General features: G+C 40.8%; 1 protein-coding gene across 2 annotated transcripts; it reads left to right on the top strand.

Moving 5' to 3' along the window:
• The first annotated feature begins 367 nt into the window (after positions 1-367).
• On the top strand, positions 368-13,626 carry ret (ret proto-oncogene receptor tyrosine kinase). 2 transcript variants are annotated; one of them, XM_088385636.1, is made up of 21 exons: positions 368-557; positions 651-726; positions 6,841-7,086; positions 7,231-7,524; positions 7,761-7,999; positions 8,074-8,269; positions 8,337-8,536; positions 8,611-8,893; positions 9,035-9,160; positions 9,248-9,358; positions 9,454-9,567; positions 9,944-10,188; positions 10,260-10,407; positions 10,515-10,622; positions 10,698-10,912; positions 10,997-11,119; positions 11,191-11,261; positions 11,341-11,478; positions 11,563-11,662; positions 11,919-12,066; positions 12,801-13,626. In XM_088385636.1, exons 2-21 carry the CDS (start codon positions 651-653, stop codon positions 12,956-12,958), a joined length of 3,339 nt encoding a protein of 1,112 aa, XP_088241762.1. In that variant the 5' UTR covers positions 368-557; the 3' UTR covers positions 12,959-13,626. The 2 variants fall into 2 exon arrangements, with proteins under 2 accessions (XP_088241762.1, XP_088241761.1); XM_088385635.1 differs by having other exon boundaries at positions 368-726.
• Positions 13,627-13,792: the final 166 nt, after the last annotated feature.

Below are 13,792 nucleotides of genomic sequence, written 5' to 3'. Positions count from 1 at the left end.
TATTATCTTATTTCTAACCTAAATTATCCAGCAAATCTAATAAAAAGGCATTAAAAATATGAAAACTGAAACGGTGGAATGAGAAAAAAAATATGAAAACTAAAACAATGGTATGAGATCTTACTCGATTAATTTTCCGATTATAGTAGCAACAGTTTGGGCACGAACAGGTAGAAATGTTTTAAAATTCATGCCCATGCAGGCACTTTTTTTTTTCTACTGCACCTTTCTTAATAGCTCAAACGCATGTAATGGTTATTATTCATTATTTCCTCCTTGCCGCGTGTTAATGAGATGACTGACCCACTGTTAAATGATGCTCTTAAATTTCCTGTAGATGCTTCGCCGCCCACTGTTGCGGAAGCCGCGTGGGCAATGAGGCAGTGAGCTGAGCACCCCCACCCCCCCCAACCACTCCTCCCCCCACGCACCTCGCAGCCGTTCCGCCCAGCAGCTCTTGCAGCCACTTGGAGCCTGAACGCACCGCAGCGCACCGCACCGCTGGATCCACGGATACGCACGACTCGGAGTGGCGGCCAGGCGGGACACGCGCGCTGGTTGCTTTTCATTCCATATTTTTTTTACTATTATAGTTCCACAGTGTGTGAATTGCCTTTGCATGCATCAACTTTCACTTATGGTTGGTGAAGATGCGGTCAAGTTGTGGTTTGTCACGGGGAAACGGCGCGTCGCTGCTGCTGCTGTTGCTGTGGATGCTGCTGAGAGGTAAGAATCAGCCTTTCTACTTTTTTCTTCCAAGATGGAAAAAGTTAGGTGCTGAGAGGAGGGGCAATATTTAAAAAAAGTACTCGAAACATGTAACATTTGGTTTAAAACTGGACTTATAGTTACAAATAAATATTACAAACAAAATTGCTCCTTTTCAGCCATTCCAGAATCTTATATGTATATTTTTCTTTTTTTTTCTTCTGCATGTTTGAAATAAAAGGTTCAATCAATTAACCAATCAACTAAAAAAAAATGATTGTTTTGCCTTTAATATAGTATGCTGTATTTTTTTGCTTCATTTATAAAGTGGCCTAGTGTACATATGTCATGTTATGTGAGGTATGGCATGTTGGTGGTGAATACAGCCATATATCATAATATCATAATCCCATTCAAAATCCCACAGCCCAACTGGAGCGACATGGTTGCTCCTATATTTAAAGTCGGGCTCACAGCTCAGGAGCGTGGACATCTTTGTGGGACTGCAAAGTATATTCGGAGAATAAAAAGTAGACATCTTAATGCTTTAGTCGTGAGGAGGAGGATTTTGACGTTTCTCACTGACTGTGTCCAAGTGCTTAGTCCATCAAGACCTTCTTGGAAGACTTTGGTGTGAAACAACATTTTTGAGATATTCTAGAATGAAGATTGTAAGCCAGGCCAACATTCCAAACTGTAGTTCAAGTTGAACTCCCACAGACACATTCGGCCATCTTGTAAAACGTGTTCCCATAGGAGGAAGCTGTCATAGATTCAAAGAAGAGAACAACTCCATTGTTTTTATTTTACGATGTAGGAAATTGTGCAGAATGGCTTCAAAAATCAAAATCTTCATCAGAGGTCATTCAATGGAGATGCTTTTTCATTTCTGCAAAAAATGGTGCGACCGGTAATCACCCGAGAGAACCTCGCATGGCCGTTAAAATGATTCATGATCATTTTTAAGGTGTCATGGCTGTATGTAATGTCCTCTGATTATTTGTCATGTTGACAGCAGCTTTATGGCGTTCTCGGGGGCACACAAAGGCTGATTGATGTTCGTTTGCGTCACGTATTTGTTGCTCCGGATTGGCTTTACATGTAGACCAGAAGGCATTTTCGTCATTGTTTTGGTTTGAGTGAGAAAGTGAAGGGTAATTAAGGTGGGTGCTGAAAAACACCCAATATGATCTCCTCGAATGGCAACAATGGAGCGAAAGAGGAAAGGAGGTGAGCAGCAGGCAGGTGCACGCCAGCTGCTCACATCTTCCGGGCAAACAGCGCCTCTTTGTTTTCGTTGGCAAAATATTGTTTGAACACAACGCTCAGTTTGTTATCAGTTGTTGAAATGACGCATCGCATTGATTTCATTGTTCCCTCAAGCCCTCAATGAAAACGACACCATCTTCCTTGTCAAAGCTCCCCGTGTAATATAGCTCAATCAAAAAATTTTAAAACATACCTATTTTTGTTATTAGAGTTCCCCTTTTTCAGAGCAATACCAGTATGAGTACTCAATACCACGAGTAAAATCATTTTCAAGACCTTTCTTTTATTTCTGACTAAAGGCAGAACAGTCTTTTTGCAATAGAGAATTAAAATAAAAAATAAAAAAAAAACTCAAACAACTTTCTCTGAGTTTAGGATTTTTTGTAATACATTTTGACAAGTGCAAAATTAAACTAATGACTCCCTGAGTTTTCATATTTCTTTAAAATGACAATAAGTAAAATAAATAAAAATGTAAATAAATAAATATGTGCAAAATGAATTGGGTTCAACTGTTAACTTAAGAACAACATGATGATGTTGGAAAATAAGGTTGGCAGAAAATATTCTCATGATATTTAAATCAGCTGATTACAATCATTGAATTTGTTTACCTGTTCAATATAAAAAAAACAACTAAATGGACAAAAAAATACAATATAATCAAACGTATAACTTAACCGAGGATTCAAAATATCTGCAAGTATTTGTGTTTAATGTACAAATGGAAAGAGAGGGAAAGAAAATCAAGCGAGCCTTATTTGTGAGTTTTGAATGTTTTTTCTTCGAATCATCCTCTCCTCTCCAGGTTGTTTGTTACTGATTGGTGAAGTGTTTCTTGCTGAGGTAATGAATCTGAGGAAATGGGAAATTAACGTTAAGTGGTTAATAGCAGCCGCAGCCTACACCTTCAGGTAAAGGAGGGTTAAAGATCTAAAAACTCTTAAAAGCACTTTTGCTGCATCAAGAACTTTCTTAAAATTGTATCTAGCTAATGATTAGTCTTAATGGTTTTCTTGACTAATAATTGATTTTTTTGTAGATACGCAAACTCCACAGCATTCTTCTTCTGAATCCTTTTTAGCGGACAGTCGAAAGTCATCCATCAATTCCGCCACAAATGTTTTCACATAAAAGCATCGAGCCGTTTATTTTCCACCGTGACCGTGTTTCCGTACCTTTGACCCTCTTTGCCCTTTGGTAACCTCCAGCAATGTGTTGTCCATCCCTGAGGAGGCCTCAACCACAACCTCCCCTTCAAATCTCCTCCCACTAGCTAGCTTGCACCGTTTTTCATCAGCATCTTTCTCCTTTAGCAGCACCAAAGCAATAAATCTCATTTGGTGCATGCTGCTATTTGATTTAGCTCCTTATTACATTACATGATTTAGTAAAGCTTCTGTTTTGTGTTGCCAATACGGAAGCGTCATTAATCTTGTCAATTTGTCTCGGTTGTTGTCACTGCACTTCTTTCAATACAATTTAAAAACATGATGTAGAAGTTGAGCGTGTCTTTTACATATATCAGCATACGTGAGGTCTTTATTAGGTGTTCATTTTTTTCTGGACATTCGCTTAAATCGTTTGATGGATCGAGAGCTTCTTCCTGTTTGCAAATTTTGAAAATGGCTCTTTGTATTCTGATTTGGGATTTTTCTTTAGGTGCAAATAGAAATAAAAATAATTTCATACTTTGCCTCAAGAAAAATAAATCAAAATATACATGCAGCTATAATCTGTTGGAAGTAATGTTTATGTTCCTGCATGGAGGCTCCCTCGGCACTCTGCGTGATCCTTTAGTCAGTTATGGGTCATGGTTCTTCCTCATGCATGGTTAGAATTTAATTTGTTGCGATGAAAGGACAAGGAGACGTTGACTGAGATTTTGCCCTTTGGGAATTTGGCCCTTTTGTTTCACATAGATCTTGACAAGTTGTTTTCCAGTTCCACACTATTTGCAACTGGGAGTGAAAGAAAGAATTTGTGGGCTATTTGATCCAGATTCAAGGAATAATCGAAAATTCTTATTTCATCAGTATTTATTAGTTTCTACCAAAAAAGCAAGCCAATGAATTGATGTCAAATTGTAATTAAATCATTATCATTTGTAATTTCTATTTTGGTTCGTACATTTGAGTCAAGCTAATCACTGATGCTGTGATGAGATGTTTTCTCAAAGCAGGATAATGACGCTAAGTCGGCATCACGTGACCCATTCTTGCTCCCCACCGACAGACCCCTGGGAGTTCTTAAAACTTAATTTGTACTTTCATCTAACCCCTAAGGAGATGTTCTATTAGATTTGTTGATGACTGATGAACATGCTCCATTGGCTCTTGTGCTCTTCTATTCTCTTTGAGCTAATTGGATTACTTGATGGCGTAATGGGTTATTATGTTAAGGTATGCAGCAAAGCCAAACTACCTGATTAGCTTTTGTCTGGAAAGTGATCAGATATATCATAATGCTCGCCCCGGTTACAGGAAATGACTTTATTTCCTCACTAACACCTTATTGCTTTGAAAGCACGCGCTTGATTTAATAAAGGTTGAGCTTCTAGTGTGATATGACGAAACAACACAGCATATTGGGGTAGGAGGGATTTTTAAAATGTTCTGATCAATAACGGCTTTCATGGGTGGAATTATATATCTCAACATGGAACGTTTTAGCTAATTGAATCCAGGCAGTCCCATTTAATGTTGCTTAATAAGTGGTGTTGATGGTTTTGGTGTAATTGTTTATTTTATTCAGCTGGATAATCGATTGTAACGGATTTGTTGAGATGATTTTCCACGTGCCGCCGTCAGTCTCATCAAGTGAAAATAATCAGCAGCACTGTTGATTAGTACGATTATTGATTGCTCTTCTGCTTTTCCAATGAGTCGTTTCCAAGGACACCTAGAGCATGTTGACCTTGGCAAACAATGGCCTCTGTGCTCACACAAAGCAAGCGGGACGAGTGAGGATTTGAAGAACCTATGGGACTTTTAATATTATTTCCTTGAGATGTTTGTGTACTGAGCATGAGCTCATTGCTGGTAAATCTCTGAGTCGAAGCGCGCATTGAGCTAATTGAGTTCCCGTCTAGGACAACAGAAAGGGCGTCCCCACCCTAGCGGCACCTCTAGACACACTTTGGGTTTGCGACGCATCTCGTAGATATCATGATGAGCTTCTGTCGCCTTTGTCCTTCCGCGGATAATATACGAGGCAAAATGGACACGCGGGTCGTTATTACTTTCTGGAATCACAACAAGGTCAAGCAAAGAGTGTGTTGTCATTGTGGTTGTTTTTTTGTCTTTTTTTGTGGAGCCACTCCAGAGGTAGAAAATAGCTATTATAAAAATGGGCTGCAAGAGGCCTCTTTTTGCCTGGAAAATTACACACCTACTTTTCGAGCGATTGTGCAGCTCGGCGTCTGCTTTTATAATGATGAAGGTTGTAAAGGTTCATCTTATGATGGCGGTATATACTTTGATATGAAAAGCTAATCCTGTTCCAGGAATAATTTACTGTGATATTTCAATTCTTGGAAGAGCATTTTTTTTTTTTTTTTGCTCTGTTATGTATTATAAACTCAAATGTCACTTTTGTATCATTTCAGCGGAGGAGGTATAATGAGTCATCATGTTTTTATAAAGCAAAGATATTATTTGTCCTGAGAGGTCAGCTTGATCCAGTCAATTAAGTCTGATTACTTGGTTTCCATTGGGTTCAGTCCTGGAGAGAAATTGAATTTTGACTGAGATGAACAAGTTGTGTTGCATAGCCACGGTGGCATTCAGCCAAAATTTGCTTGTATGTTTTGCTCCCATCTGGTTAGCAACTGGGATCTTCTAGTTACTTATCTAAAGCAGATTCAAGCTAATGTGATTTTTTTTTTTTAATGAAATAATTCATTCTTAGGCATTATTGCAATTTGCTGATTTATGAGAATGATTTACTTTGCAATGTGACAAGCAAGGGTCACGCTTACTAAAATAAAATAGGGCCCTCTAGAGGCTATAATCTAATTAGCAGACAACAAATTTAAGAATGTTTTTTAAATTGCTTTTTTTCAATGATTTTGTCTCGTTGAGGTTAAACATTTCAGTTCATTAAAAATATCTCCGCTCTCATTTATTGCATACAAAATGATGGAAAATTTAAAAAATCTAAAGACATAAAATTAAATTAAATTGTTAGACCTCATCCCACGGGAGGGACAAACAAGAGGACTTTTTTTTTTTTTTTGCAGGAACACTTTCAACAAAAAATGCTCGCAACCACCCTGAGTGAATCACAATCTTTCAGGAAGGAACATTTTATCCATCAATCCAGCCTCCTGTCATCTAAGTCCCGTGAAATTAAATCAATGTCTGAAACCAGAGCTGAGGCCTGAATTGCACCAACAGAAATAGAAAATCTAGTTTTGCTGTCTGCTAATGACATTAGCGCGCTCCCTAAATGGTCGCCCACTGTCGTCAAAGGGGATCATAGCAGGGATGTAATTACAGGACCGACACTCGCATCTCAATTTTCTTGTAAAACATATAGCTCATTATGGATTAGCCTTACAAGCACAAAATACCACTCTCTCCCTTCCTCTGGCAAGTAATGATTCATTTCTCCTCTGTATCATGTGATCTGGCGTAATTAAACATCTCAAGGTGAATACAAGGACGATCGGAAACCGCACGATTATCGAGCGCATGAGAAATTCATTAAAAGAGCTGCCTAAGTGTCATTTGAGCCCTCCTTTCAATTTCCGCTAACTGAATGGAGAAGGGGGGGGGGGGGGGGGGGGTTGGGGTCGCTGCTGATAATGTGTGTGTGTGTCTTCTAACCGGACGATCATCATTGTGTGTTTTATTTAACTAGGGGCTAAAGGATTGTACTTCCCTCAGAATGAGTACAAGGAGACCATTTATGTTGGCCAGGCAGCAGGAAGCCAGGTCCTCCAAGTCCACGCCATGCTGGACAGCGAGTCCGAGAAGCCGCACTTCTACCTGTGCTGGTCCAGCTCGCTCAAGCGGCCCGTCTACAGCTCCTGGTTTAACATGGATCCAAACACCGGAGTGCTGTCCTTGAACAAAACCCTGGATGAGAATGACTTTGCCATGCTATGTGAGTGCCGCTGTCAGGCATCCTGAACATTAAGATTCAATTAGATTGCCGACTCTCCTCCCATACTGATAAAGGAGTTCCATCGTCAGGAAGAGGTCTGTTGGAGATTAAAATGCCTGCTTGTCTCTTGTGTCTTTGCATCAGATAAACCTTCGTGGTCTGTGAAGAAGCTGTCTCTGTCTGTTATGGTGCTACCCAAGTTCATCAAGAGGTCCTGGTGCATCACGAGAAATAACGCTCGGATCATCCTGGACTTTGTAAATGCCACCATGCCACAATGTGCACAGACTGATATGAAAGAGTTATGCTTCCCGCACCGAGACATCTCCAAACCACACATCATGGAGAACAGATTCCCCGGGCCCGTGATGCAGCTGCGACGACTCACCAGACTCAACATCTGCCCCAACTTTACCATCTCTTACACTGTGGAATCAGGTCAGAGCATTGGTGTCTAACCTAAGGCTCGGGGGCCAGATACGGCCCGTCACATCATTTTATGCGGACCGCAAACTTCATCATCGACATCATGAGTTGATACTGAAATTGCAAATTGTCTTCATTTTTTAAAAAATTGAGATTTTTATTACCATGCATCTTTTTAAAATATTCAAACAGTTTTTACTGTGATGTCAAAACTTCTAAATAATAATCTTATGTTCTTGTTCAAATAGAGACACCTGCTCCCTTCGCCGTGAATCAGAACACCTCTGAGATGGTCGTGACGGCCCCTTTAGACCGAGAAGAGAGTGAACGTTACAGACTCCTGCTGGTTTGCACAGTTATTTCCGAGGCCGCCATCACCACCCTGGATACTCCTCTGGATGTTTTTGTCAACGACGAGGACGATAACGCGCCATATGTGAACTTAACCGACACGGCAGATATCGTCATCAGTTTCAATCGGACTAAAGTGAGAAAACAAAAGACAAGATTTGAGATTTGATTTGTTAGGAATGCTGATTCATTGCATTTGTCTTTTTCCAGGGTGGCACTTACGGCACATTGTCAGTTTTTGACAGGGACTTGACCTCCATCTATTCTACAGACCAGAGTCACAATAGGTATGTCGAGACCTTGCTCAACATGGACCCATGGACGAGAGAAACATTTGATGTAAAACGCAGCTTCAGTGAAAAGAAAGCAGCTCATAATGGCGTCAGAGAAACCATTCATAACTACGGTCAGTCATCTCAAGTGAGCGTCGTCTCTTTAAAAATAGAAATAAAAATATTGTGTCGTTTTTTTAGACCTGATCCTGAAGAGGAACCTGCTTGTGACGGAGAATCGCAGTGTGCAACTGGACTACCTGGTCAACGACACCACCTACCCTGGTCTGGAGGGAACTGTGTCACTTCACTTCAACGTCACCATCTTACCCGTCCACATCCGCTTTGAGAACTTCACGCATATCTTCACGCTCACCCGGAGAGCTTCCATTTACGCTCAGGTACTCAAATTCAACTGTTGCTACTTTTGGGGTACATTCCGGAATGGATCAAATCAAATCCTCCCTCTTTTCAGGTCGGCAGAGTCTGCGTGGAAAACTGCCAGCAGTTTGATGGCTTCAGTGTCACATACCAGCTCAAGGTTCCCGATAAGAACATCTCTGCTGACGAACTGTCCTGCTATGCGGCCATAAGTATCGCCCAGGCGCCTGACGAAATGTGGGGGCTCCTCTACGTCAACGACTCGGAGTCTCTACGAAGAGCCGAGTGCCAGGATCTGCAGTACATCGTTGTAGCTCAGGCGGCGAACGCACAAGGGGAAGTCAGCGCTGAGATCCGAATCATTCTGGATGCTGAAGGTGGAATACAAATGCAAAAAAATGGTTTATCGACATAATCATTTCATCTTTCCTTCCCATTCATTTAGAAGTTTACATTTTAATGTTGTGTCTCCTCCCAGTATATTTAGTAAAATATTGTCTGTTTTGCCTTTTCTGAAGTCGTGAACCAGGACAGTCAGCAGCTCGTGTCCTGCGCGGAAAACAGACGTCGAGGAGACTGTGAGTCCACCAGAGGCCTGGGGGCGACGACGGGGAGATGCCAGTGGAGGCAAGGCACTGAAAAAGGTCATTTGAAAAGTACACTCGCAATAGTTATAAAAAAAAAAAAAGACTGTACAAACCATCCAATGTGCAATTTGATTATGATTCCAGGAATTGCTGAAAACTACTCAACCTGCTCCCCAGACCTGCGCACATGTCCAGATAGCTTTTGTGACGCAATCGAAAGCAAAGATACATCAATATGCCCGCAAGACTGTACGAGTAAGTTCTGATACCTCTTTTTTTTTTTTAAAGAGTCACGATGGCAGATTGTTGCTTTTGCAATGTTGACTACATGCATGTGTGTGTCTGTGAAGAGGAAACTGTCACAGGAGGTCATGAACTTGGTCTAAGAAATGGCATCCAGGCTGGCCACGGGACATGTTACTGCTTGATGGAAAGATGCTTCTGTGAAAAAGACGATATTGAGGGTGAGTTGTCACATCTGTGTTGATATTGAGGTTTTTTAGAGGACTAGACTATTCATAATAAATAAATAATGTAGCTGAATGAAGATTTTTTTTTTTTCGTGCAACCATTTGACGAAATTCAACACATTTTTTTTTTCCTTTTTTAGTACTGTATCAGTGCTTCAATGCATCTGTGTCCTTGGTCTCCTCTTTTGCCCTTGCAGCAAAAGAGAATAGTTTATCCATACCAGATGATTTTCATATTTTGGTTATTTGGACATTCCTTCGAGTGACTGCAATCACACAGTTGAAATGTTTTCCCTTTTTTTTTTTGCAGCACACAAAATGTTATCGTGCTTGATCTCAGTACTAAATTTCTACTGTCCCTCACCCGCAGAGGGGCTTTGCGACGACATGTGCAAGACGGTCATCGCCACCATTCTGCTCCTCTCCTTCATCGTTTCCATCCTCCTTTCATCCTACTTCATCCACCGCTACCACAAGAAGTCACCCAAGGCCCCAATCGCGTCCGCTGAGATGACTTTCCGCCGGCCGGCCCAGGCTTACCCCATCAGCTTCCCCGCGAACAACCTACGAAGAGGCTCGCAGGAATCCATCGAGACCGATACCTTTAAAATACCTGTGAGCGTTTTGAATTGACCTGTGACCTTTTGTGATACATGTGAGACATCCTGTTTATTTTCCTTCAACAGGAGGATCCCAAATGGGAATTCCCTCGGAAGAACCTCGTGCTCGGCAAGACTTTGGGAGAGGGAGAGTTTGGGAAAGTCGTCAAAGCGACGGCATTCAGGTTGAAAGGAAAAGCAGGTTACACTACCGTGGCTGTGAAAATGCTGAAAGGTAAGACCTCTGCCATAAAATGAATATTATTTGTCTACTGATTCTTCTCACCAAACAAATATGGATTTATACGTGGACCTAATGTCGTGGCTCATTTGTCGTGATAGAAAACGCCTCCCATAGTGAGCTCCGGGACCTGTTGTCAGAATTCACTTTACTCAAACAAGTGAACCACCCTCACGTCATTAAGATGTACGGAGCCTGCAGCCAAGATGGTAGGACCTCAGCAGAGTTCCTCAGTCACAGCCAGTGTGGTGCATGGAGTGTGAAGACTGTGTTCCTCTGAATAGGTCCATTATACCTGATCGTGGAATATGCCAAGTTTGGGTCACTTCGCAACTTCCTTCGCGAGAGCCGGAAAGTTGGCCCGAGTTTCATGGGAATGGACGCCAACCGAAACTCCAGCTATTTGGAGAACCCAGACGACAGGGCGCTGACCATGGGTGACCTGATCTCCTTTGCATGGCAGATCTCCAGAGGCATGCAGTATTTAGCTGAAATGAAGGTTGGACTTTTTGTGGTATCTTCATGATGTCTTATGATTATATGTTATAAGATTATTATTTTTTTGGTTGGGGGGGTCAAACAGCTTGTTCACAGGGACCTCGCAGCACGAAATGTGCTCGTAGCAGAGGGAAGGAAGATGAAAATCTCAGACTTTGGCCTCTCCAGAGATGTTTATGAGGAGGACTCTTATGTTAAGAGAAGCAAGGTGAAGATGAAAACAACAACTTTAAACATAATCTTTGAATTCACGACAAAATCTTGTGGCTTTTTTTCAAGGGTCGGATACCTGTTAAATGGATGGCGATCGAATCCCTGTTTGATCACATTTACACGACCCAAAGTGACGTGTGAGTACAGTCATCATCTTGAAGTTGATGCTTCATTATCGACTCGGTGTTGACTAAGATGTTTCTCCTTTCTTCCCAGCTGGTCCTTTGGTGTGCTCTTATGGGAAATTGTGACATTAGGAGGTAATCCATACCCGGGCATAGCACCCGAGCGCCTCTTTAACCTGTTGAAGACTGGATACAGGATGGAGAGACCGGAGAACTGCTCCGAAGAAATGTGAGCCCTCGTCTTTGTAATTTGACAACATCTCCAAATTAAATAATATTTATCCGAGCAATTTTAAAAACATTTCTGGTCCAGGTATAACCTCATGGGCCGATGCTGGAAACAAGAATCGGACAAGAGGCCAACGTTCTCCGACATCAGCAAAGAACTGGAAAAGATGATGGTTAAAAGTCGGGTATGGTGAAAAGCAAATCTGCTTCATTTTTATTTTAGTCAACAAGATGTTGTTAGTCACTTAAATGTTGTACAGAGGCTGAGATCAACCCGAGTCAAATTCCTTGTTTGCCATGCACAAAGTTGCCCAATAAAACTGATTTTGATTCTAATTAGCACTACCGTTCTTAAAGGGGCAGTGCGCTTTAAGAAAATAGAAACTCCGCCCACCCACCTCATCCAATCAGCTTAATCACACCTTGATCTGCTTTTGTCAGGATTATCTGGACTTGGCAGCGTCCACGCCTGCTGACGCCCTGCTGTACGATGACGCGCTCTCTGAAGAGGACACACCACTTGTGGACTGTAATAACGCCCCTATCCCTCGAACCCTCCCCTCCACATGGATTGAAAACAAGCTCTATGGTAGAATTTCCCATGCATTTACTCGATTTTAGAAGCAAGGGCAAACGGGCTCTCGAGTTATGTTTTGGCTTTCTATAGGCAAGTGTGAGTGACTGTGATCTGGGCATGCCTTTTTGCTGATTCTTCCCGACCATTTCATCGTAAATTACAAAAGCTCAGTGAAATCTGTTGTCTTGCATTTTTTTTTTTATTTGGACCTGCTTCTAATGTACAGGAAAATCGACCAAAAATTTTGTAAATATTGACATCATTTTAATTTATACTACAAACACCATTCCCCTCTTCATTACCATTTTATTTGTGTGTTACTTTTTTAAAAAGAAATTTATTTTTGGTCATAAAGTCCTCCTTTTGTTGTGACATTTGAAACAGGTCCTCGCTGAATCAATCACAACTTGTGGTTTGAATTTCAGATTGTCTTTAAATTTTCCTCACTTTTTTCCATGTCTATTAATCGATTCCATAATGGAGAAACAGTAAGGCTTTTGAGTGCAACTCTTTGGTGAGATAAACAAACAGAATGTACAGGTTGCAAATGCAATATTAACAGATGCCTTGATACGTTACAAAGAAATAGCCGTGAAGCCATAACAGACACGTCTGTCAGCTTTTTTTTTTTTTATTCTCTCACCCTCTCCAGCCTGGCCACTGCAGAGTTTGATTTAAAAGCCTTGCTGTCTGCACGCTGCTTATCTTTCATTGAGTGCAGAAAAATGATGTGTTCTCATTTTTAGGCATGTCATACCCGAACTGGCCCGAGAAGAGCCCGGTACCGCTCAACAGACATGATGCCACTAATCCAGTCTTTACAAGATATGCCAATGATAGTGTTTATGCAAACTGGATGGCTTTGCCTTCACCCGCAAAAACCGTGGACAAGCTTGATAGCTAGATGTGACAAGACAAATCCACATTGTAGAAAAGTTGTGTTGGTAGATGTGTATATTTCTATAAGACTGTATATATATACAATCTGATGCTAAAGTTGGTTCCCTTTTATTTCTGTTGCACGGGTACTAAAACTGGCATCTTCTGTTTTTTTTTTTTTTGCCGTGAAACTTGCTGGATCATATTTATTCAGCTCTTATGTATATTAATTATTACCTCACAGTCATGTCAGCCACGTTGTATCACTGCATGACTGTTGTACCAGATTGTATGTCAGCGTCTTTTAAGTGCCTGTGCCGCTTCGACAATAGCCTCCAAATGTTAGTGTGCTACTGTGAAGATATAATGTTCCAGCCCAGGAATTAAAGGGGACACCTTTACCATCATCTGCTGTAGACAGCTGGAACTGCGTGGACAAGACGTTTTTTACTTTGGAGGACTTCGCTCCTTAATGTGCCCAAAGACCAATTTTCTGTTTTACCTACATGATGTTTCAGAAATATTTCCAAACAGGGGTGTAACTGACTTCTTATTTTTATTATGATTATTTTTTTTAATTATATAAATGTCAGTAAATCAGTGCTACTTTTGTTTGATGACTTAATGCAGATTGTGGCCATTTCATTATTTTTTTTTTGTAAAAGCAAACGTCAAGGGAAAAACATATGTAAACTGATGAGTGTTATCATTGCAGTTTTTCTTTTGATTATGTTACAGTTAATAAACAATAAAAAATAAACATAATTCAGAGTGCTTTTTTTTTTTTAAACAAAGACCTTGAAAACCTTCGACTAAATATATTGCATGAAAACAACTCTTTAGACCCTTTTACATTCTC

This window comes from Syngnathus floridae, chromosome 9 (genome assembly GCF_059516105.1).
Source record: "Syngnathus floridae isolate MCC-2025c chromosome 9, RoL_Sflo_1.0, whole genome shotgun sequence".
NCBI classification, from domain to species: Eukaryota; Metazoa; Chordata; class Actinopteri; order Syngnathiformes; family Syngnathidae; genus Syngnathus; species Syngnathus floridae.
The sequence above is the reverse complement of the archived record's forward strand: the minus strand, read 5'-3'. Positions and strand labels throughout refer to the sequence as shown.